The sequence below is a fragment of the Stenella coeruleoalba genome (assembly GCF_951394435.1).
Source record: "Stenella coeruleoalba genome assembly, chromosome: 9".
Classification (NCBI taxonomy): Eukaryota; Metazoa; Chordata; class Mammalia; order Artiodactyla; family Delphinidae; genus Stenella; species Stenella coeruleoalba.
In genome coordinates this window covers 20,994,663-21,018,046 of record NC_137155.1, presented here as the reverse complement: position 1 = coordinate 21,018,046, position 23,384 = coordinate 20,994,663, and the positions used below count along the sequence as shown (strand labels likewise).

General features: G+C 39.8%; 2 protein-coding genes and 1 pseudogene across 13 annotated transcripts in view; all 3 read left to right on the top strand.

Moving 5' to 3' along the window:
* MAGI2 (membrane associated guanylate kinase, WW and PDZ domain containing 2) overlaps positions 1 to 23,384 on the top strand; it is a 1,347,997-nt gene that overhangs the window by 1,049,041 nt on the left and 275,572 nt on the right. The window lies entirely within an intron of this gene.
* On the top strand, positions 8,018 to 8,841 carry LOC307191439 (pyridoxal phosphate homeostasis protein-like; annotated as a pseudogene). The gene has a single exon. The product of its transcript is annotated as a pyridoxal phosphate homeostasis protein-like (transcript).
* Positions 18,095 to 21,729, top strand: LOC307191441 (putative Polycomb group protein ASXL2). The gene is given in 5 exon segments (XM_079931558.1): positions 18,095 to 19,551; positions 19,555 to 19,609; positions 19,612 to 19,843; positions 19,886 to 20,546; positions 20,548 to 21,729. Coding segments are annotated over 5 exon segments (2,244 nt in total). The 5' UTR covers positions 18,095 to 19,407; the 3' UTR covers positions 21,700 to 21,729.

The window sequence follows — 23,384 nt, the reverse complement described above, 5'->3', positions numbered from 1 at the left end:
TTCATCATAATCTAACACCCAAGTATGTATCTGATATCCTTGTCCAGTAAACTGCTGGCATCATAGTATAAGATAGATGAGATAGTGACTATAAAAATATTTTGAAAACTGCAAAACAATGCTTCAATTATAAGTTAGTGTTATGGTGATTTTCCATTCTCAGACATCTTAACATGCCACTTTCTCCGTTTTAACTTACTACGCTGACGCTGACGTGCATTCTTATCTTTTCCCTTCTGGGTGTTGTCAATCTGTCTAATTAGATTATAGAACCATTAGGTGGAGGCCAATGGCTAATTTTTGTGTTTGGTATGGAAACAATACACTGTTGGCATTTAATCTTCCATAGTCTCCTGTTCTGGCTCAGCAGGGTGTAACCTTACATCTTCTGAAAGCTCACTAGAGTGAACATTTCCCTGCAGAGGGTGAGAAGAAGACAAGAAGGACAAATAAATTTCCATTCAATACTCAAAGAGTTTTTTCTTTTTACAAGCGTGTGATAGCGAAGCCACTAATCTATAGAATGGAAAATCAGCCTGAATAGATGTAAAAGAAAACAATCAATATGCAGTAGTTGTTTTATGCAGCACTGTTCAATTCCAAAAGAACTGACAGTCTGTAGAAGCAAACAACAATATGTGTTATGCCATCTGGGAAAAAAGCAAGGCAAATAATTCATATGTGGAACCTTTATGAGTGTCTCAAAACTGTTGAAGGAAAGCTGACTCAGTATTCCTTGGAGAATCATGGGTGAAACAAGAGTAGGGAAAGTATTAATTTATCTAGTTTTTAAGTAAAGAAAGAAAGAAAAAACACACAGCAAAGCTCCAGGATTCAGAGTTTATCAGTTCTGCGGCCAGCATCCCGGATTGCTCATCTGCTGTTCAATATAGTTTATAAAATCTGTAGGGATTTAGCAGTAGCTACTCACTCTGAGGTTAGAATTTAAGTTCTGCTCAAATTCTTAATAAAAAAAGTTTCACGTTTTCTTCTTTATAGTTGAATGCCTCTTGGTTTGCAACTAACTTTACTATGGCTTCTTCTGGAGCATTTTTTAGCTTAATTGACAGTATATGCTGAGGCCAAGGCAAAGAAAACAAAATTGCCCACTTCCCATTGATAGGTAGATTCTGAAAGAGTTTGATAGGTTAATAATAGAAAATTCTTTTAGCAGCTCTGTTTTATGATATATACCCAAAGGGTTACAGAGTTCATTTTCTTCTCAGCTAGTAAGTAAAGCACCCTTTCTGAAAATACTATTAACACCACTTGGAATTCATGTAGAAACCAACATAAGGATCTCAGAATGTTTAAAGAGCTTCTTCTCTAATCCCCTCAATGTAAATGGAAGAAGGACAGGAACTAATTGCATCTATTTCAACACTAAAATGCGATGTAAAAGATGAATTTTTATTTCTACACACCCAGTTTCATTACTGGGCGAAAATTTGGTGAAAGAGAAGGAATACATAAGCTTTTATTCATTGCTTGCTGTGCACCTTGGAAAATGTAAGGGAAAAGAGACAAGTTTGTATCTGATAACACTTCCATCCAAAGTAATAGCTATAGGGGACAAAGGGACACTGTAAAAGAGACTATCTGTTAGTGATATGAACAAGAAATGTAATTTGAATTTATTGTCAATTTCTGAGCATCTATTTTACAGAGTTAAATATTCTAGTGAAATCTTATGTGCTTAATATATTAATTGAATTATGTATGTATATTTATTAACACAACTGTAAAACCTTCATAATAAATATTGATTTTGAAAACTAAAAAAAAAAAAACAGCAAAGTATTGTAGATAATTCTTTATCACTCATGACAGATGGACACCTAAAAAACTTCCCAGTGGGCATCCTGGGACATATCTGTGGAAGTACCCAACTCAAAGACTTATGATGCAGTGAAATATCTTTTCTGACTGATTGTGGAAATAGCAAAGCTTCCATCATGGGAAAGGTTTAAAAGAAGAATGTGTTTTGGAGTGAGCCAAGGGAAGTATAAGAAATTGTTGAAGCAAAGCAAAATCAGTGCTAAGAAAGAAGGAGAAGAAGAAAGAGATAGGGAGAAAAAATGACCATTTCTTCCACAAAATGAAGCACATGTTTGTGTACCTGCAAACTGATTCTAAAGTTAAAAACTTACTAAAATGAAATGGGCCAGAAATGAGGTAGAAGCAGAACAGAAAAAAATCTCTAATTTTGAAGTCTTAAATTTATTAGCATCTTAATGTACATTTAATCCTTGTTGGAACAGTTGCAATTCTGAATATAATAGAGTCTGAGCTAATTGGCTGAGAATGATAATATCCTTTAAAACGAGCTTCTGGCATAATGTCCAGTCTTCTCTAGGCCTATAATTACTGGTGTGTGTATGTGAGCAAGGAACTATGTGATTCAGTTGGACTCAATGGGCTAGTAATAATACCCCTGATCAACGTTTGAAACCCTCCAAGGAAGAACCCAGTGTGAATAGCATGACTAAATTCTATAGACAGCAGTGCTTGTAAGAAATAAAAGGAATAACAGGGTATGTGACCTCTATCATCAACTCTTATTTTTGGGAAAACGGCACAATATGCAACCCTGCCAAGTATATGCCAGTTAACGTGATTCATTTTGGATGTGCATTGGCCCTCTAGCCCACAAATGTCCGGATGATGTCTCTCACTTAATGCTAGGTCATATTATTTAATGATTTCACTCAGTTGTGTGAAATCAAAATGCAAACACTTAATTCCAAGTGGGAGACAACACAAAATGGTAACCAGAACAGTTGGCTTGGAAACTTGTAAAAATAACTTCTCACTATCTTGCCTCAGTATCCTCTGTCCAAAAATATGACGGTAAATTAGATTATGTCATAGGTCCTCTCCAGCTCTAAAATAATATAAATGGACAATTGTGAGCCACAAAATTACAAATATTGGTCTAATAACAGTATAAAACTGTGGCCTTTAGATAGAATTCCCAAATCAGCAAACTGGATAAAGTTCATCCGTGATAAAGCAGTATGCCTGACAATTAACTCTGGGAATCAATGTCCTATCCTCTGATAGAAACAGCCACAATAAGTTGAATACAATCTAATAGAATCAAAATATAAATACCACCAAAGGCAAAGTCAGCTAATTTTATAGTTCTAATAAATATATACACAAGAAACTACATAGCTAAAAAACAACAACATTAAACATTTAATTATCTTGGAGCATGACTTGGACACACTACACAGTCACTATAATTGATTGAGAAAAGAATGATGGTTAAAGTCACCAAGCAAAAGGCAATAGGCTGAAAAACAGTCAACTCAGAGGCCACGAGGCCATGTGTGGACATGCCCCTTGTTAACACTGATAAACTGTTACTGATGGAGCCAGTTCTAAACGTTCAAAGTTATGGATCATGCTGCCCAGGGCTAGCTGTGAGAAATTTGTATTATAACTGATGTCCGTCTTCGTACTCAGCTTCTTTTTCTGTGCCCTCTTCATTTCTTGATAATATAATAATTCCACAGCAAGTTCTTTGTCCTACAAAGTTCCACTCTTCTTCTGTGTCCATCGTGCCTCTTCTCTCTCCCATCACCACCACACAAACATTTAAGATAAATCAGAGCTGCTACTTCCAAGATACTTCTTATTTTGATAGGTGAGTCCTGAACCAAGGCCAAGACATAAGTTATTTTTATAGAAAATGAACATGTTACATTAGTGTGCCTTCTTAATTCCATAATATAACTTATTTTCTTTTAACCTCCTTCGGGGAGCTGTAAGGCATCGTTTTTATATCTTTGGAAGTCATAAAAAAGCAATAAAGAGGCATTATAAATACTTAATCTGCATGACATCCTATTAATATGTCATTGTAAAATGCATCCTATCTAACAAAACGTCAATAGCAATAATATTCATTCTGAGAACATAGTAGGTGGCTCCTGAGCTACTGGTTAAAGTCTTCTATTGTACTAATGCCATTTAAGGCAGTGTGGGTTCATTACAGTATTATTTGAAGAAGAATCAGTTACAAAATCAATCTGTCATTGCACTGTGTACCATGCACCAAGGCTTCAGCTGAATGATAAATAGTACAGAAACATTCAGTTTAATTAATCTTTCTAAGACAAATGGAGGAGAGGCCTTTCAAAGTGAACAGTATCTTAGTATGGGTTAACTTAGTATAGGTTGACACGTGTCTCCGTGCTAACTCATGTCTCCAGAGCTCCTAGTCCCATAGCTTTCTGTAATTTTAGGTCATAAATACAATAATTTTTTAAAGTCATTCTTAAAACATCATTGTAGTATCAGGAGTATTTAAATTGACACAGTAGCAAATAGGTGTATGATTTCTTTTGCCTCTGAAAAAAAAAATGTTGCTTAACATGTGGATACAGCCTTAAATGCAGAAAAGTAAACAAACAATGCCCTGCTGGCCATTGTGCACGACAGTTCGCAAACATTGTGCATGACAATTCATTTGATATATTTCTTTATATCAAAAAGTAACATATCTTTTTTCTATTCTTTATAACTTTTTTCATACATATTTTGATTTTATTATTTTGTTTGTGTTAGTTACTTTGTTTCTATTCTTTATTATTCAAGTTGGAAAATCCATATTTGATGTTTTAAATTGACAACCACATAGATAGAACTTGAATTTTTTATGTTATTAAGCTTTGTGTCCATTTCCTTGTCTTGTAATCAGCCCTTCACTAGGCAAAATATACCCAAAGCTATTTGTCCTACATGATTGAATAATTTTCATAGTACTTTTGGGGGCAGCTAAAATTTACCTGCCTAAATTTCATTCTTGACCTTCGTATTTCTATACGCAAATTAAATGCCTCTAATTTTTAATTTAAGAAAAACATTAGCATTTGAAAATAAAATTTGCAACTTTTTGGGTGAGGTTTTCTCCCAAAATTCCATTTCAACTAAATTTGCTTTGCTTGCCTATATGTGTGTGTGTGTGTGTGTGTATATATATATATATATATATATATATATATATATATATATATATATATATACACACACACACCCATTTCATGTAATACTGTGTTTGTATTAATAGGCCCCCTCTGATCCTTTAACAAATTAAGATTTTTTTTTTTTTTTTTTTTTGTGGTATGCGGGCCTCTCACTGTTGTGGCCTCTCCTGTTGCGGAGCACAGGCTCCGGACGCGCAGGTTCAACAGCCATGGCTCACGGGCCCAGCCGCTCCGTGGCATGTGGGATCTTCCCGGACCGGGGCACGAACCCCTGTCCCCTGCATCGGCAGGCGGACTCTCAACCACTGCGCCACCAGGGAAGCCCCAAATTAAGAATTTTTGAAAAGTGCCAAGGGTTTGCATACTGACTATTTTTTTAATTAAAAAGAAGGAAAAAAAGCCTAAATGTGTTATCAGTATATGAGCACTTACGAAGGTATTCTACCTCTATTGACCTGGAGTTATGGTCTAGAAAAGATACTATGTGTCCTCATCTTTGCCTCTTTCTTTACTACATTGAAACATTCTCATGCATCAGATGAAGTTCTAATTTTAAAAACTTCAGTTATCCCTTTAGTCTCTTTATACTATTATTCTGTCACAACCTTTCATAGGCAAAAATGAAAAATTATTCTTTACCTATTACTTCCCTCTTTTCATATCCATCCCCTTGATCTTCTATAGCTTGGCTTCTGAAGCCACCACTCTACCCAAGCTTCTGTCTCATCAGCACTCCCAAATCCAGATGCTTTGCTGGGAGTTCATTGCTCTTGAACTCTCAGAAGTACTTAACATTGTAGACCACACCCTCCTCCTTGAAACTCTGCCTTGCCTTGTTCTGTGACAAAGCTCAGCTGACCTTTTCCTACTTTTCTAGTTGCTCCTGGAATCTGGTTTCCTTCTTTCTCATTTTCCCACTGCCCATGGGAATTGCCTTTCATTCCATCTTTTGTTTTTCTTTTTCTATTTTGCTTCCTGGAAGAGCTCATCCATTCTCATTCTAGCTTAGCTACTTATTAGCTGTGTAATATAAGGCAAGTTGTGTAGCCTCTCTGTACCTCAGGTTTCTCATCAGCAAACTGGAGATACTATTTGATGTGAAAATTAGAGTTAGTGTGTAGAAAGCATTTAAAATAACCCTTGTCATAACATAAGTAACATAAGTCAGTTGCCATCAGTCATAACATAACATAAATAAGTCATTTGTTACTAGCCATGATCATTATTTGCTATCATTTCATCACACTTAAAACTACATCTTCATCTTTGATTTGTGTTTCCATATTTTAAACTGCTTTTAAGTTATGATCCACAAAATATTCCATCAACAACACTTCAGACACCAGCATGGCCAAAACAGAGGTCAGTTTCTTGGGCCATATTTCCTTCTCAACATGGCTCATCCTTTCAAATGCCATCTTTCTATCACTGATACTACCATTTTCCAGGTAATCAACATTACATGGTAATTTAACATTTTTCTTTCATTGTCTACATTAAGCTTATTATTTAGCTTGTCAGATTTTCCTTTGTAATTTAGTTTGAATTCACTGAATTTTGTTGCTTTCCAATGCTCTGCTTGGTCCAGATCCTTGCCACCTTACACATGAACTAGTCATCCGTATCTCTACTCCCAGCATCTTTATTCCAACCAAATAATATCTTATAAACACCACGTTCAGTATGTCATATTCCACCCAATGTTCTTCTACTCAAGAAGTTAGAATCCAAAAATCTAACTATACCAATAGTTGTTAAATAATTGGGAATTGTAGAGCTGATGTTGCTTTTAAAATACATATTGAAAATTTAAGTTCATAAACTGGAAACTCAAATAAAATCTGAGAAGTATAAATATTTTATTATTTTTTATAGAAGGTTAATAAAGTAAGCAGGAAAGATCATAAAAATGTTCCAGTAAACACAAACATATCATACAAAAGGGCCAACAGTAGTATAATTACAATAATGATAGTAACTGACATTTCTTATCTATATTACACTTTACAACATATTTTGACATAAAATATTTCATTTGCTTTTCACACTAATTCAATGAAAAAGGTGTTGATATTAACCCATTTTACAGAATTCAAAACAGAGGTAAGGTTAAGCAGCGTACCAGAGATCATACGTCAGGAAGAGATGGAGACAGAACTTGCCTTTGGGTCAAGTTCCATTGCATAATTTGAAAGGCGTCAATAATCATTTTTTAACAACTTACTACATTTTTGAAACCTGGTAATAGAACCTAATGAGTGCTGAGTGAATTACCTACCATATAGGCTGGAATAATTCTAAATTACTGTATATAGAACCACATCTAATACAACTTGGGTTTCACAATAGATAATCTATACATCTAAACCTCACGAACTATCTTATCACTGCTTGGCAAACCAGGAGTATAGTGTCTAGAAATGAATAAATAGTATTATCACTTTAGTACTAAAAGGTATCTGCCTCTACTTAAGTTCATTAGCCAAAGGATCAGAAGCCATTACTCATTTTTTAATAACTGTCTTCATAATTAACAGCTTATATAACAGTAATATAGGTGAAAATATGTAAAATGCTTTTTACAAGCATAAATAAAATTAGCCTTTATTTTACAAATGTTGTCCTTTGAATATAAAATAGTCTAAAATTATAGAGTTGACAAAGATGAACATATGACTGAGTTTTAGGTGTCAATGCTCCCTTTCTTTTCTATATGTGGGATTAATATTCAGAGAGCTCAACTGACATTGCCTATTGATTACAGAAATTATGAAGATGAAGCAGAATTTTCCTGGATATACTTAATGCTCTGGAAAGAATGCTAATGATAGTTAAAACATTTGATCCTGAATTGAATGTATGTATCTCTCTATTCACTTGACTGTTTTAAGTAGGATTTAAAACTCTTTGGTGAAATTATTCAAAAATTTCTCAGTTGCAGATTACTTGGCATTGGCTATTACACTGCCTGTCTTATGTAAACATTATTCTTAAGACCATACCAGGACGTTAGTCCCTGGGGGATGTGGAGCGCTGGCAGCAAGCCACGGAGCTGTGGGATGGGTTCGCCCTGAGGGCAGTGAACAAGCGCGTGCAGCAGGGGGGTAGCGCGGCAGCTGCGGGAACTCCCAGCCATCCAGCCCCAGCTAGTAGCAGTCAGCAAAACCAAACCTGCAGACATGGGGATCGAGGCCTACAGTCACCAGCAGCGCACTTTCAGGGAGAGCTATGTTCAGGAACTGCTTGAAAAAGCATCAAATCCTAAAATTCTGTCTTCATGTCCTGAGATCAAATGGCACTTCATTGGCCATCTACAGAAACAAAATGTCAGCAGATTGATGGCTGTCCCCACTCTCTTCATGCTGGAAACAGTGGATTCTGTGAAGCTGGCAGACAAAGTGAGCAGTGCGTGGCAGGAAAAAGGTTCTCCCGAAAGGTAAAAGGTTATGGACCAGATTAACACCAGCGGAGAGGAGAGCAAACGTGGCCTGCCCCCATGGTGGCCGTGGTGGAACACATAAACACCAAGTGCCCCAGCCCGGAGTTCGTGGTACTGATGACCCTCGGGGGCTTTGGGCATGATCTTGGTCAAGGACCAGACCCAGACTTCCAGGTGTTACTGCCCCTCTGGGAGGAGCTGTGCAGGAAACCGAGCATCCCTACCAACCGGGTGGAGCTGAACACGGGCCTGTCCGTGGACTTCCAACACACGATTCAAGTGGGATCTGCGAATGTCCGAATAGGAAGCACCATTCCTGGAGAGTGAGATTACTTCAAAAAAGCTGCCCTGGACAAGCTTGCAGCAGAGCTGAAGGCTCCGGCGGCAGAGGTGGCCCAGGCACATTGAGCAGCGGCCCAGCTCAAGGGCCAGGTCCAGGAAGACAAACTATGCACTCACCTGGGCTTTCACTTTCACATCCTCTACGTCACAGCACGACCACGCCCTCCTCAGGACCTGGAGAAGGCACGCCTACGATTATGTGTGTTGATGGAAACCATCTGACTTAGTGTCTGACACAGGAAGCTCACTTCAAGCAGTGACTTTGGATTAGATTCGAGGAATCCAGACTTTTCTGCAGAACAGGTGCCTGGGCACTAGCCAGGACTTGAGTTCAGGCTTGAACGTTGCCCAGCAGCACCAACTAACCCATGAATGCCTTTCCCAGGTTAAAACTTGGTGACTGATGCCTATAATCTCCAAAGTCAGAGCGATTCCAACTTGTCATCCACTTCAATAGAAAATTCCCTGTTACCAACTCCGTACAAACCCACTGAGTAGCCGTCTCTGCTGCTCTGGAGCAGTGTGGTTTCTGCCCCCGTCTCCACCCCACCCAGTAAACGTTGGTCTCCACTCTGGCATGGCAGTACCGGTAACTTCGGGACCTGGCTCGAGTGAGTTCGCCAAACCCACATTGTGTCTGATGAGAGCTGTGTCCTTGGCCATCGTGTGGTGCTGACCCCGAAAATTACCGGGCAACTAACAGCAGCGGTCCTTGGGCCTTTCTAACATCCTCCTCCAGGGACAGGACTTTGAGCTTTTGCCCCAGGCCCTATGGTGATGAGAATCAAATGATATGATTCTTCTGCCACCATAGTTCCCGTTATGATGATTACTTATCTCATAGCTCCCCAGAAATGAAAGATCCCCTCAAAGCCGGTTCAGGCTCATGGTTTCAACAAGGCCTGGTTTTGAGTTTCCTGTTCCTGGGAGCACTTTTTAGGCATACTAATAGCCTCCCCTCCCAATCATGTTTATAAGGCAGAATTTTGCAAGTCTTGACATTAATAGAGTAGCTAGCTCTTCGAAACTCGGAAAGCACAATTCTCGGATAGTCACGAAGGACGACTGTAGTCTGGGTCGTTGTTTGTTTTCCAGGTGGGTTTTTCATATTTATTCAAGCCCCACTCTTTAATTTTATGAAACAACTCCCATGAAGCTGCTGCCGAAATGTAACTTTGTAAAACTTAAACCATTACGATTCCTGTACTATTTCACTCAAAGCTATAGTGTGATATTTCAGAGTCTATTAAATAAAAATGTGAGTTTGAAAACAAACCAACGAACCACACCAATGACTTTCAGGAGCCTGAACTGAAGTGTTGATTCGAGATAGAACTGGCCTTAATAACCAATAGAAAAGGCCACTGTGAACATGTGACTAAGTGGCAAATGGATAGCTCACTTGTTCCACTTTCTCAGAACTTCCAATATTTAGAGCATCATTGAGCATTTCAGTAAAAAAAAAAAAAAAAATACAGTCATCTGGTACCGAAATTAGTGCATAAAACCATAATTTTATATCCTAGGGATCTTCTGCATCATAGCGTTTTTCTAATAAGCTTCATTAATATTTGGCAGTATGTCTTTTATTTAAATGACTTGATGACAGTTTCAAAGGCAAGAACACTGTAGATAGCACTTTATTTTATGCCCATAGTTGGAATGTGGACAAGAAACCAGTGTCAACTAGTGAAGCAGTAGCCAAGTTAAAATGGATTTAAATTGGAGAAACAATGAGCTTATCAAAGTGCTGTTATTTTAAATGCCACCCAGTAGGAAAAGTAGACAATGCAACCCACATTCTACCATGAGAAATACTTTGCTTGAGTTCATCATTAACATTACTGATGATTAGAGGGAGAGAAGGGTTTGGATGAGGAAATAAAAGAAAATCTGACTTGGGCTTGCTTGCCCTTAGAGAGGCCTGCTAATTGGCCTTTCAATTAACTAAGGAGAAGCCTTTCAAGTCTTTGGTAGCAGTGAAGTGGAACTATATTAGCACATCCACTTCCTCTTCCTTCTTTTTAACAACTTTATTGCAGTATAATTGCTTTACAATAGTGTGTTAGTTTCTGCTGTATAACAAAGTGAATCAGCTATACATATACATATATCCCCATATCTCTTCCCTCTTGCGTCTCCCTCCCACCCTCCCTATCCCACCCCTCTAGGTGGACACAAAGCACCGAGCTGATCTCCCTGTGTTCTGCGGCTGCTTCCCACTAGCTATCTATTTTACATTTGGTAGTGTATATATGTCCATGCCACTCTCTCACTTTGTCCCAGCTTACCTTCCCCCTCCCCGTGTCCTCAAGTCCACTCTCTACATCTGCATCTTTATTCCTGTCCTGCCCCTAGTTTCCTCAGAAACTTTTTTTTAGATTCCACATATATGTGTTAGCATACGGTATTTGTTTTTCTCTTTCTGACTGACTTCACTCTGTATGACAGTCTCTAGGGCCATCCTCCTCACTACAGATAACTCAATTTCGTTTCTTTTTATGTCTGAGTAATATTCCATTGTATATATGTGCCACATCTTCTTTATCCATTCATCTGACGATGGACACTTAGGTTGCTTCCATGTCCTGGCTATTGTAAATAGAGCTGCAATGAACATTGGGGTACATGACTCTTTTTGAGTTATGGCTTTCTCAGGGTATATGCCCAGTAGTGGGACTGCTGGGTCGTATGGTAGTTCTATTTTTAGTTTTTTAAGGAACCTCCATACTGTTCTCCATAGTGGCTGTATCAACTTACATTCCTACCAACAGTGCAAGAGGGTTCCCTTTTCTCCACATCCTCTCCAGCATTTATTGTTTGTAGATTTTTTGATGATGGCCATTCTGACCGGTTTGAGGTGATACCTCATTGTAGTTTTGATTTTTATATTTGTAATGTAGTCTGATTTGCATTTCCCTAATGATTAGTGATGTTGAGCATCCTTTCATATATTTGTTGGTAACCTGTATATCTTCTTTGGAGAAATGTCTGTTTAGGTCTTCTGCCCATTTTTGGATTGAATTGTTTGGTTTTTTTTTGATATTGAGCTGCATGAGCTGCTTGTATATTTTGGAGATTAATCCTTTGTCAGTTGCTTCATTTGCAAATATTTTCTCCCATTCTGAGGGTTGTCTTTTCATCTGGTTTACGGTTTCCTTTGCTGTGCAAAAGCTTTTAAGTTTCATTAGGTCCCATTTGTTTATTTTTGGTTTTATTTCCATTTCTCCAGGAGGTGGGTCAAAAAGGATCTTGCTGTGATTTATGTCATAGAGTGTTCTGCCTATGTTTTCCTCTAAGAGTTTTATAGTGTCTGGCCTTACATTTAGGTCTTTAATCCATTTTGAGTTTATTTTTGTGTATGGTGTTAGGGAGTGTTCTAATTTAATTCTTTTACATGTAGCTGTCCAGTTTTCCCAGCACCACTGATTTAAGAGGCTGTCTTTTCTCCATTGTATATTCTTGCCTCCTTTATCAAAGATAAGGTGACCATAAGTGCATGCAGTTATCTCTGGGCTTTCTATCCTGTTCCATTGATCTATATTTCTGTTTTTGTGCCAGTACCATACTGTCTTGATTACTGTAGTTTTGTATTATAGTCCGAAGTCAGGGAGCCTGATTTCTCCAGCTCCGTTTTTCTTTCTCAAGATTGCTTTGGCTATTCGGGTCATTTGTGTTTCCATACAAATTGTGAATTTTTTTGTTCCCACTTCCTCTTTGTTCAACAGATATACACGGTCTTCTCTTTGTTACCACATCAGTCCATTTGCAATAGGTATTTTCACACTTTCTGATTCGGTTTGTCCAAAATGTGATTTTTCTGCCTGAATTGTCAGTCCTCTGAAAAGCCAGGTCATTTAAGGTGATGGGTAGTAAGCAAAAGTTAAGCCATATTGTTTTTTGATACCAACAAATATTGGTTCTTTCTTTATATTAACATTTATTTGTAAACAATCAGCAATGTATTGCAGATTCAAAGCAGTGTTTTAGCCTAAAGGTCACGATTCTCTTAGTTTTGAAATAACAGCATTACCAATCTGGAATACTTAAAAATAGAGGGGGTGGGGGAGGAAACCGTGGACTGAATGACAAAGAAAAGGATCCGGTCACTCTCCCATGTATACAGTGCCATGGATAATGCAAAGGGGACACCATTTAGATGGATTCCCTTTGCCATGATTCCTCCCTGTAAAGGAGGTTGGCACTTATAGTTACTCTGCTATTCAGAAAAGGAGTTTCAAATTCTGTGATGCTGACCAACATCTAGGGATCTTGAGTTACTTTGTAAACTACCATAGAACATAATAGCAGTTTTGACTGGATAAGGTAAATCATGAAGTAGCTCACTTCCTTCAACAGATACTTATTTATCTCACTGTTTACTGAGCACCTTGCACATATGATTAGCCACCAGGCTACACACGGTGTTCTACCCTGGAGACTCAAAGTCATGCTCACTGTCCCATGGAGCTTTCTGTTCAACAGTGATGACAATACAAAGAATCATCAGAAAAAGGCAAAATGGCGTTTAGCTGATGGCCGACCAGGCAGGGTTTCATTAAAACAGTATTATTGGAGTTGTGTCTTAAAGGATAGTCTTTTAAAAAGCAGAGATGCATTCTAGATGGAGGACATAAACAAGACAAGAAAAGCTAAGAAGCATGGAGCATGTTAAAGGATTGTGAATAGCCGGTTTTGTCTATAGTGCATGACAATTCATTCAATAAATATATACTGAATCTGTACTATGAACAAGGTTCAGTCTTGGACTCTTGGGATAAAGCAGTTAAAAACAAAAGGTTGGATCATGCACTAATGGAGCCAACATTCTGAAGGAGAGAGATAAGCAATAGAAAAAAAAAAAATAGATCTATAATATAATGCAAGTAGTGAGAAGTGCTGCCCTTTTCAAGCTACCTTGTTCTCCTTACTGATGTTCTCCCGGAACTCATCAAGCAAGATCTTGCTTCAGGGCTTTGCATTTGCCATTCTCTATATCCAGAACACTCATTTTCAACACATTCACAGGCTATCTTCCCTCACCTCCTTCAGACCTCTATTCAAATAGCCCTCTCTCAGCGAAGACTTTCTTATTAAGCAGTAACCACCACTCTGCCCCAACACATCCTATCTCGCTTCCCTGCTTTGATTTTCACCATACAACCTATTTTCGTCTGGCATGCTGTTTAATTTGTTTATTGACTCTCTCCACACTGGAAAGTAAGCTCCATGAAAGAAAGGGATTTTTGCCTATTTTGTTTAGTGTTATACTCTCAGCACCTAGGACAGTACCTAGCACATTCAAAAGATATTTGCAGTATGAAAAAATATAATGAAAAATAAATTAGGGTTAAGGTGGTTAAGTGAATGATGTGCTGCTCTTTTATGGGGAGGCTGGGGAAGACCTCTCTAAGGAAGTGGCATCTGAATAAAAACCTGAATAAAAGGAAGGAACAACTCACATAACTGTCTGAGAAAAGAGTTTCCCAAGCAGAGGGAACAGCAGGGGCAAAGGCAGGAGCATCCTGGCTGGAGCAGAAGAAGCTAAAGAGGAGAGTGATAGAATATGTCAAAAAGATAGCATGAGTCCCGCTAAGGATCTGGATTTTATTCTGAATGAAAAGGGAAGCTACAGAGGGTTTGGTTTTGTTTTTAGCAGAGTGGTGACACAATTTGACTGACTTCTATAAAACATCACCAGGCTCCAGTGTGGAGAATAGACTATAGCAAAGCAGGAAGAGATAGACAGGTAGGAAGGCAGCACCAAGTAGTTTAGACTGGTGTGAGAGCAGTGGAGATGTACATTCCGGATGGCTTTTGAAAGTAGAGTTAACAGGATTTGCTAATGGAATAGATGGATGTGGTAAAAAGAGACCAAGGAGGAATTCAAGGAGTTGTCATCAACTGAGATGGGGCAGACTATGAAAGGAGCAAGTTGGGCAAAGGGAGGAGTGTTAGAAATGGAGAGTTAGTTTTGAAGCTCATACATTTGAAATGCCTTTTAAATTTCCAAGTGGAGATATATTGAGTAGACAGTGGGATTTTTAGTCTGAATCTCAACAGAAAGGTCACAGCTAGAAATATAAATTTGAATTTATCAGTGTATAGGTGGTATTTAAAACCATGGAAGAAGATCAGATCATCAAGAGGATTAGTGTGATTTAGACTAAAAGCCACTAACATTTGCATGATGTTTTACCATTTACCAAGCAATTCCACATCAGCTGGAAGATTGCAGGAGTTAAGATTACAAATCTAAGATGGGCTTGAAAAGTGACTGAAAGGCTAAGAGTAATATGAGAGAGAATGCTGACTGCACAGTGCTTTACAGATGATTGAATTTGGAGGATGAGGTTGTTAAAGACAGCCCCAGTTCCTTCATTTGAAGGGACTATAAATATGGGGAGGTGGAGAGGGGTCATGAAGAGGGATGATGATAGCTATTATTTTGAACACGGTGAGTTTCTGGTGCTTTAACACTATCCAGGTGACGTAGGAGGAGGAGGGTGCTCTTTGCCAAAGTCAAGCCCTATTTATCCTCAAAAGTCAGTTCAAACATTACTTCCGGGCTTCCCTGGTGGCGCAGTGGTTGAGAGTCCGCCTGCCGATGCAGGGGACACGGGTTCGTGCCCCGGTAGGGGAGGATCCCACATGCCGCGGAGCGGCTGGGCGTGTGAGCCATGGCCGCTGAGCCTGCGCGTCCGGAGCCTGTGCTCGGCAACAAGAGAGGCCACAACAGTGAGAGGCCTGCGTACCACAAAACAACAACAACAACAACAAAAAAAAACATTACTTCCGCCAGAAAGTCTTCTCCTCCCAGTCTCCTTGGTCTGAGTCAGGGTTTTTCCTTTCTCATCGCCAACTCCACACACTTAGGATTGCCTGCTTATTTGTCTGTGTCCCACTGAGTTCCTTAAAGAGAGGGATTTTATCTTTCATGCTTGTGACCTCAGCACATTGGACAGTGCCTGAGATGGATGGATGGATGGATGGATGGATGGATGGATGGATGGATGGATGGATAGCAGCAATGAGAACCCAACTGAAGCTGTTTACATTAGTTTACAGTAAAGACAACCAGTGTGGTTTTGTGGAGCTCAGAATGGAGAGGGCAGAAAGTACACTAAAAGTCAACTACAGCTTGATCTCAAATAGCATCTGTTCTGTATGAAGTATTTTTCAGGTCACCTGGCCACCAGATTGAGACATAAAAATATGAAATATTCATCACACTGAAAGACTTGGTGACCAAATCAAGTTCCCTAGATGTTTGGGGATGAAATTAAGTATATTAAAAACTGCTCTCTGAAAACTTTTCCTCTGTTTTAAGAATGGGATGAAGGCATTTACTAGAAAAATGAGAACTTTTGCATAGACTACTATGTTCAGCATCTGGATATAAAGTGGAAGACAGCTATGCTCACCACTGTACCACCAACACAGAGCTGAAGTTAATGCCTTAATGACTTGAACCCTGGACCATCACATTTAAAATGACTGATCCTCTATTTACTAAGCTACTCAGAACAGATGTGTTGTTTAAGGGTATGAACTTGCAATGATTAGTAAGTAAATCCTTGAGATCTAATGCAAGTATAGTGAATATAGACAGAAACATTGTATGATATTATCAAACTTTCCAAGAGACTAATTCCTACCTTACAAGAATTAATGAGAATTAATACATATAAAGTGATTAGTCCAGTGCCTGACACAATAAATTTTAGTTATCATCATCATCATCTTTGGTTATTTGTGATAAGCACACTTCCCAACTGAGATCAGGCAAAAACCCATTCAAAAAGCAGGAAGTTGGGCTTCCCTGGTGACGCAGTCGTTGAGAGTCTGCCTGCCTATGCAGGGGACACGGGTTTGTGCCCCGGTCCGGGAAGATCCCACGTGCCGCGGAGCGGCTGGGCCCGTGAGCCATGGCCGCTGAGTCTGTGTGTCCGGAGCCTGTGCTCCGCAACGGGAGAGGCCACAACAGTGAGAGGCCCGCGCAAAAAAAAAAAAAAAAAAAGCAGGAAGTTAAATTTTGTTATTCTTTTCCAAGTGACTTTAGATAATATGCTTTTAGTGAAGAAAACCTGTAAATGCATAGCAGAACAGATAGAAGGTTTGTAAGGCAGTTACTCCCAGGTTTGTGACATTTCCATGTAAAATATCTTTGCCATGTTCCCTGGGGAATTAATTCTTCTCTTGATGCTAAATCACAGCTCTGTATCCACTATGGTTTAAATGTGGAAAGTATAGAAAATAGCTTATTCATATCAACTTCCCCCTCCCCCATTTTTGATGTTTTTGATCAGTATTGATTTTCTACCTATGAATAAGCTTCATATTAATTACCTGTGCCACCACAGACTGTAAAGGACATCTCCTAAGCTCTCTCGTTACACATATAAAAATTCATAGATAGGTACAACATGAAATTTCACATTATTTATGGTGTTACGTTCAGCCATTTTTTCAATCAGAAGTCCCTAAACTTTTTGATCCTTGATTGTCTCTGGCAGTACGTATAGTGAAGCCTGTAGATCCTTCTCGGAATAATATTTCTAAATGCATAAAATAAAATATGAAACTATCTGTGATTTTTATGGGCAACAGAGTCATAACGTCTGCTATGCTACTGTTGTTTGTTGCAAACATGTATTATTGAAGGAAATGCTATATTTCTGTTAGAAATAGCTGAAAATAAAGATGAATTTTTTTTCTCGTCCAAGTCCAAAGACCACTCTGATAAAGATCCCTGATGTAAAAGAAAAATTTGTCACTATGTGATGAATATACTAAAGCGCAAAGTTGCTACCCTGTTTGATTAAATACTGTTGTTTTTATGTACCTTTGAATTGTATTAAATTTATTTTTGCTGTTTAAAATACTACACCCACGTTATAGAAAAATAAGAAAACAGAATTAGAGGAATCACCTATAATACGCCCGCCTTTCATATTCCCTGCTAGCATTTTCATGTGCTTCTTTCCAGTTATTTTGTAACTGCCATCATCGTATTATGTATGTAATTTTGTATCCACTTAAAACTAAACATTGTATCATGAGCATTTTCCATGTTGTCCTACAATGTTTACAGCCACAGTTTTCATGATTATGTGATATTTCTTATCTTACTTAGCCATACCGTTCCTACTAAATAGCAACATTTTTTGCTACTATGAATAACATTGTTTCATAATGGGTGCTACTGTGATAAATTTAACTACTTCATTAAGTGAGCAACCAATTAGAAGTTATGATATGTATTAAGGGTTTAGAACTTACCATACACTATTTTACTTTAATCATCACAGTGAGCCTTCTCTTTTTTGTTCATAAGCTTTTTATTATTACTATTACTGTGACACAGTTTTAGATTTACAGAAAAATTGTGGAGATAGTTCCCATATACCCCACACTGAATTTTCCTTGCTGTTAACATCTTATTGTTAGTATGGCACATTTGCTACGTTTTATAAGCCAATAGTGATACAGTATTATTAAGTAAAGTCTATACTTTATTCACATTCCCTTAGTTTTCACCTCATGGTTTGTTTTGTTTTCTCCTGTCCCAGGAAAGGAATGCCCTGGGTGGTATCCAGGATGCCACATCACCTTTAGTCATCGTGCCAGGCCCCCTTAGGCTCCTCTTGGCTGTGGTAGTTTTTAGACTTTCCTTATTTTTGAGGATCTTGACAGTTTTGAGGAATACGGGTCAGGTATTGTGTAGAATGTTCCTCAGTTGGGATTCGTCTGAGCTTTTTCTCATGGTTTTACTGGGGTTATGGATTTTCTTGAGAAAGACCACAGAAGTAAAACACCATTCTTATCATATCATATCAAAAGCAGATACTATCAGCGTGACATCACTTGTTGACATGAATCTTTATCACCTGGCTAATGTCTTGTTTGTCAGACTTCTCCGCCATAAAAGTATTATTACCCCTTCTTTTCATCCTGCAGTCTTGCGAAAGAACTCATTTTGGGCACTGCACACTACCAAATGGAGTCACGCTCTGCCACCTTACACAGCCACATACGTTATTTGTAATTCTTCTGCATAGGAGATCTGTCACAAGCCTCCTTTAATAGATGAGAAAACTAAGATTGAGAGAGATTAGGGAAGTAGCCCAAGCTGCCTAGCCTTCCATGCCTATAACTGCTAGAGCTTACTTCCTCTCCTCCGCGGCACTGGTGTACTCCTTACCTAAATCTGCCTCTCTGTGCTGTGCCACGTGAGCCCTTCCCAAGCTCACTGGGCTGTTTGTGGCGGCTTAGCAGCAACTCCTATATTGGCCCATTTGGGGAGGTAGGTGTTCATTCTACAAATGGCATGTGTTCATTTGCAAATACCAACTTCCCTCTGATGTCTAAGCAGGTATTTCCAAAACCACCAGAAGTCACTCAATTTGGGAGAAGAAAGAGACAGACAAAAAAGACTGAAATGCTTCCTGCTTTGATAAATGCTATTCTGCGTATCTCAATTTATTGACTGAAAAAATATTTGTATGCAAAACACTATTCTAGGCATAAAGCATACCCCAGTAAATTAAATTAAGTCCCTGCTTCATGGAATATTTTAGTGAGAAAGCGAGAATATAAGGAAATAAATCCATCCTTAATAGCGTATCAGACATGACCGTAGCGGCTGCCTGTACAGTAAGGACCCAATATGGCAGCGGCGGTAGCAGTGGTAAAAGCAGCAGGAGGACCGGCCGCCCCGTAGACCGCCCCCGCGCACCACCCCGCCGCTTCCTCTGCTGGGGTGCTCCTCCGGCCTGACTTCCCCTTTCTCCCATCTTTCCCGGCACCGCGGGAAAAACAGCGCAGGGCAGAGCAGGCAGGGAGGGCAGCCGCAGCCCGGACACGGGAGCCTCCCAGTCAATTCAAGACCCGACATGAGGGAAAAGGGCCGTAGGAAGAAGCGCAGGACCTGGGCGGAGGCCGCCAAGACGGTCTTAGAAAAACATCCCAATACACCCATGAGTCATAAAGAAATTCTTCAAGTTATCCAGAGAGAAGGACTAAAAGAAATCAGACTCATTATCAAAATCCTATCAGTGAGTGACAAGTGAACACAGCTCAGGGCTCCCACTGATTCTGCATGAAGAAGTGGAACTTCCCCTCTTGCATGCCTGAATGCAAAGCTGCACACGAACTCCCGAGGTGAAGAGCGCATCTTCTCTAAGGTTCCAGGTAGAATGGGAGTGTATACTTTGAAGGAAGGTGTGCCGGATGGGGTGAAAGAGCTATCAGAAGGTTCAGAAGAAAGCAGTGACGGTCAGTCAGATTCCCAGAGTTCTGAGAACAGCAGCAGCAGCAGCAGTGATGGTGGCAGCAACAAGGAGGGAAAAAAGAGCAGGTGGAAAAGGGAAGTATCGTCTAGACTGTCACAACCATCCTCTCCTCAGTCAGGCTCCCCATCACCCACCATTCCAGCAGGTAAAGTCATTTCTCTGTCACAGGAGCACAGCAAGAAGGCACTAAAGCAGGCTCTAAAACAGCAACAGCAGAAGAAACAGCGGCAGCAGCAATGCAGGCCAAACACGTCCATCTCCTCCAACCAGCACCGCTCTCTGAAGACTGTCAAAGCAGCCACTGACTCTGTACCTGCCAAACCTGCGATATGGGAAGGAAAGCAGTCTGACGGACAGTCAAGCAGCCCTCAGAACTCCAACTCTAGCTTTTCTCCTTCAGTTAAAGTGGAAAATCCTTTGCTAGGCCTGGGAAAGAAGTCATTCCAGAGGTCTGACAGGCTTCACACAAGGCAAATGGAAGAGGACTAAATGTGCCGAAATTGACGTTGAGACACCAGACTCCATTCTGGTTAATACAAACCTACGAGCACTAATCCACAAACACACCTTTGCAGTCCTTCCTGGAGATTGCCAACAGCGACTGCTTCTACTGCTTCCAGAGGTGGATCGACAGGTTGGTCCAGATGGTCTGATGAAGTTAAATGGCTCAGCCCTTAGTAATGAGTTCTTCACTTCAGCAGCCCAAGGCTGGAAGGAAAGACTTTCAGAAGGTGAGTGTACACCTGAGATGCAGGTGAGAATTCGACAAGAGATCGAGAAGGAGAAAAATGTAGAGCCTTGGAAAGAACAGTTCTTTGCAAGCTACTATGGTCAGAGTTCTGGCCTGAGCCTTGAAGATTCAAAGCAATTGACAGCTTCACCCAACGATCCCAAAGTAAAGAAAACCCCAGCTGAGCAACCAAAAGCCATGCTTCCTTCAGAGGCCTCTCCTGTCAGTACAGTCTCAGTAATTCCCCAGTTACTGTCTAAAGAAGAAGTACTACAGCTGCCATCACCAGTCAGGAAAGAAGAGCATGAAAGCCAAGACAAGATGCAGCCAAAGTCCAAATCCCCAGCACCCCTGCTTTCCTCAGCTCCCAGTACAGATGAGCTTAGCAGCGTCCCTCCCATCAAGTGCCCAAAGGATGAGGCTGTCTTGGAGCAAAAGCCAGTTGCCTCTGCTGAACAGAAGTCTGAGAAAGAGAATCATCTCACTACAACTTCAAGTTATAACAGAAATGAAAGCCAAGAAGCTTTAGTTACATCCCTGAGCAAACCCAAGAGCCCTGGGGTAGAAACAATAGTAGTGAAGCCCATAGTAGAAGCAGGTCTATGGGAGACCACTGTGAAAGAGCCTCCATCAGCTCTGGCTGATCACAGCCCAGAAAACCTCAAGAGGAAACCTTCTGTCACCCAAGAAGAGGCCCCTACAAGCTGGGAGAAGAGACCACGTGTCACTGAGGATCGCCAGCACCAGCAGCCATTTCCAGTCTCCCCACAGCCCTTTCTCAGTAGAGGGGACAGGTTCCAGGTGCAGAAAGTACCACCTCTCAAGGTAAGAGAGCGGGAAGAATTGAAAAAGAAAGATGGTCTGAACACTAAGTGTTGGGGTGTACCTACTAATTTTTAAATAGCTGTATTTCTTAATGCAGAAGCAGTTGTGTATATTTGATATGCATGTAACTGTGGTCATACATGAGTAAAATTATTAAGAAACAGGCATTTAGAACTGCATCCTTATATGTATACATACAGCTGATTCACTTTGTTCTACAGCAGAAACTAAGACAGCATTGTAAAGCATTATATAATTATATAATGTAAAGCAATTATATTCCAATTAAAAAATCATAAATAAAAAAAAATAGTATATCAGTCAGAAGCGCTGTGAAGACAAATAAAGCAGAATTAGGGAATAGAACACTCAAGGAAGGGCTGAGGTCAGGACATTTCAACAGAGACCTCAATGAAATGAGGCAAGGCATACCAGGCAGAAGGAACAGAAACCTCTAAGGGCCTCAGCATGCACTGTGCTCGGTCTGTTGAGGAAGAGCAAGGAGGCCAGTGTAGCTGGGGGACATAAGTTAGGGTTATGGGGTTGGGGAGAGAGCAGAGGCTGGACATGGAGGACCTTGTGGGCCACAGTAAAGCTCCTGGATTTTGTTCTAAACATGATGAATAACCGTTTAGCAGAAGAATAAAGTAATAAGATTTATATTTTTTAAACACTGATCTTCTGGCTCCTGTGTTGAGAAGAGACTGTCAGCAGAAAAGGGAGAAGCAGAGAGACCAGTTAGGATACTACTAGAGTAGTCCAGAAAAGAGATCATGATTCCTGGGACTAGTGTAGCAGCAGTGGTGGTGGTGAGAGGAGGGTAGGTTAAGTACATACTTTGGAGGTACCCATGACTGGATAGATTTTTGGACCTTGAGAGTGAGAAAGGAGGAGCGATCAAAGATGGCTCTGAAGTTTTTGTCCTGGATGGTGGTTTCAATTACTGAGAATTGAAGACTCAGGGATAAGCAGTTTTATCCATATTAAGTTTGAGATGACTTATGGGACCTTCTGGTATTGAGTAAATAATTGAGCCTGAAGTTTTTAGGAGAGATTGTGCCTGGAGTTATAGATTTGGGAGAGAGTAATTGACATATGGGTGATGTTGAAATACACGAGTTTGGATGAGATCATCTATGAAATAAGTAGAACAGAGAAGAGAAACAGTCGCAGAAAAAGGATACAGATGAGGACACTAGAAGGAACAATCAGTAAGACTGAAAACCAGGAGAATGTGGTGTCCTGGAAACCAAGTGAAGGAATTTCTTGAGGGCGATAGTGATCAACCATGTGACATGATGCTAAAGAAGTTGAATAAGACCTCACACCTTCAGTGGTCATGTGAGATTCTCTTAACTTGGATAGAGGCTATCTTGCCTTCAACGGGTGAATACTGACACCAAATTTATAGCTTTCTTCCCTACATTGGCCTAAGAGACAAATAGAGGCACATATAGGGATGTATTCACATAGTCTAGTCGATCTTATGATTATAGTCAAAGTACACAAGGACTTACAGATCAAAAGTGGAAGCAGCTGGGAAAAGAAATAACGAAGTCAGATTTATCAACATGATCTTTCTGATACTTTCTCTAACCAGCAGCATGGATACCATCCCTGAGCAATTGTTGCATTATTAAATAGCATGATCAACTGTACTTACATGAATATTAAAGTGTTGTACAAAAACTAAAAGTCATAGAGAGGGAATAGAGAGGTATAGGTAGAAAGGCAAAGTAACATGAGGGTTATTATTTTAT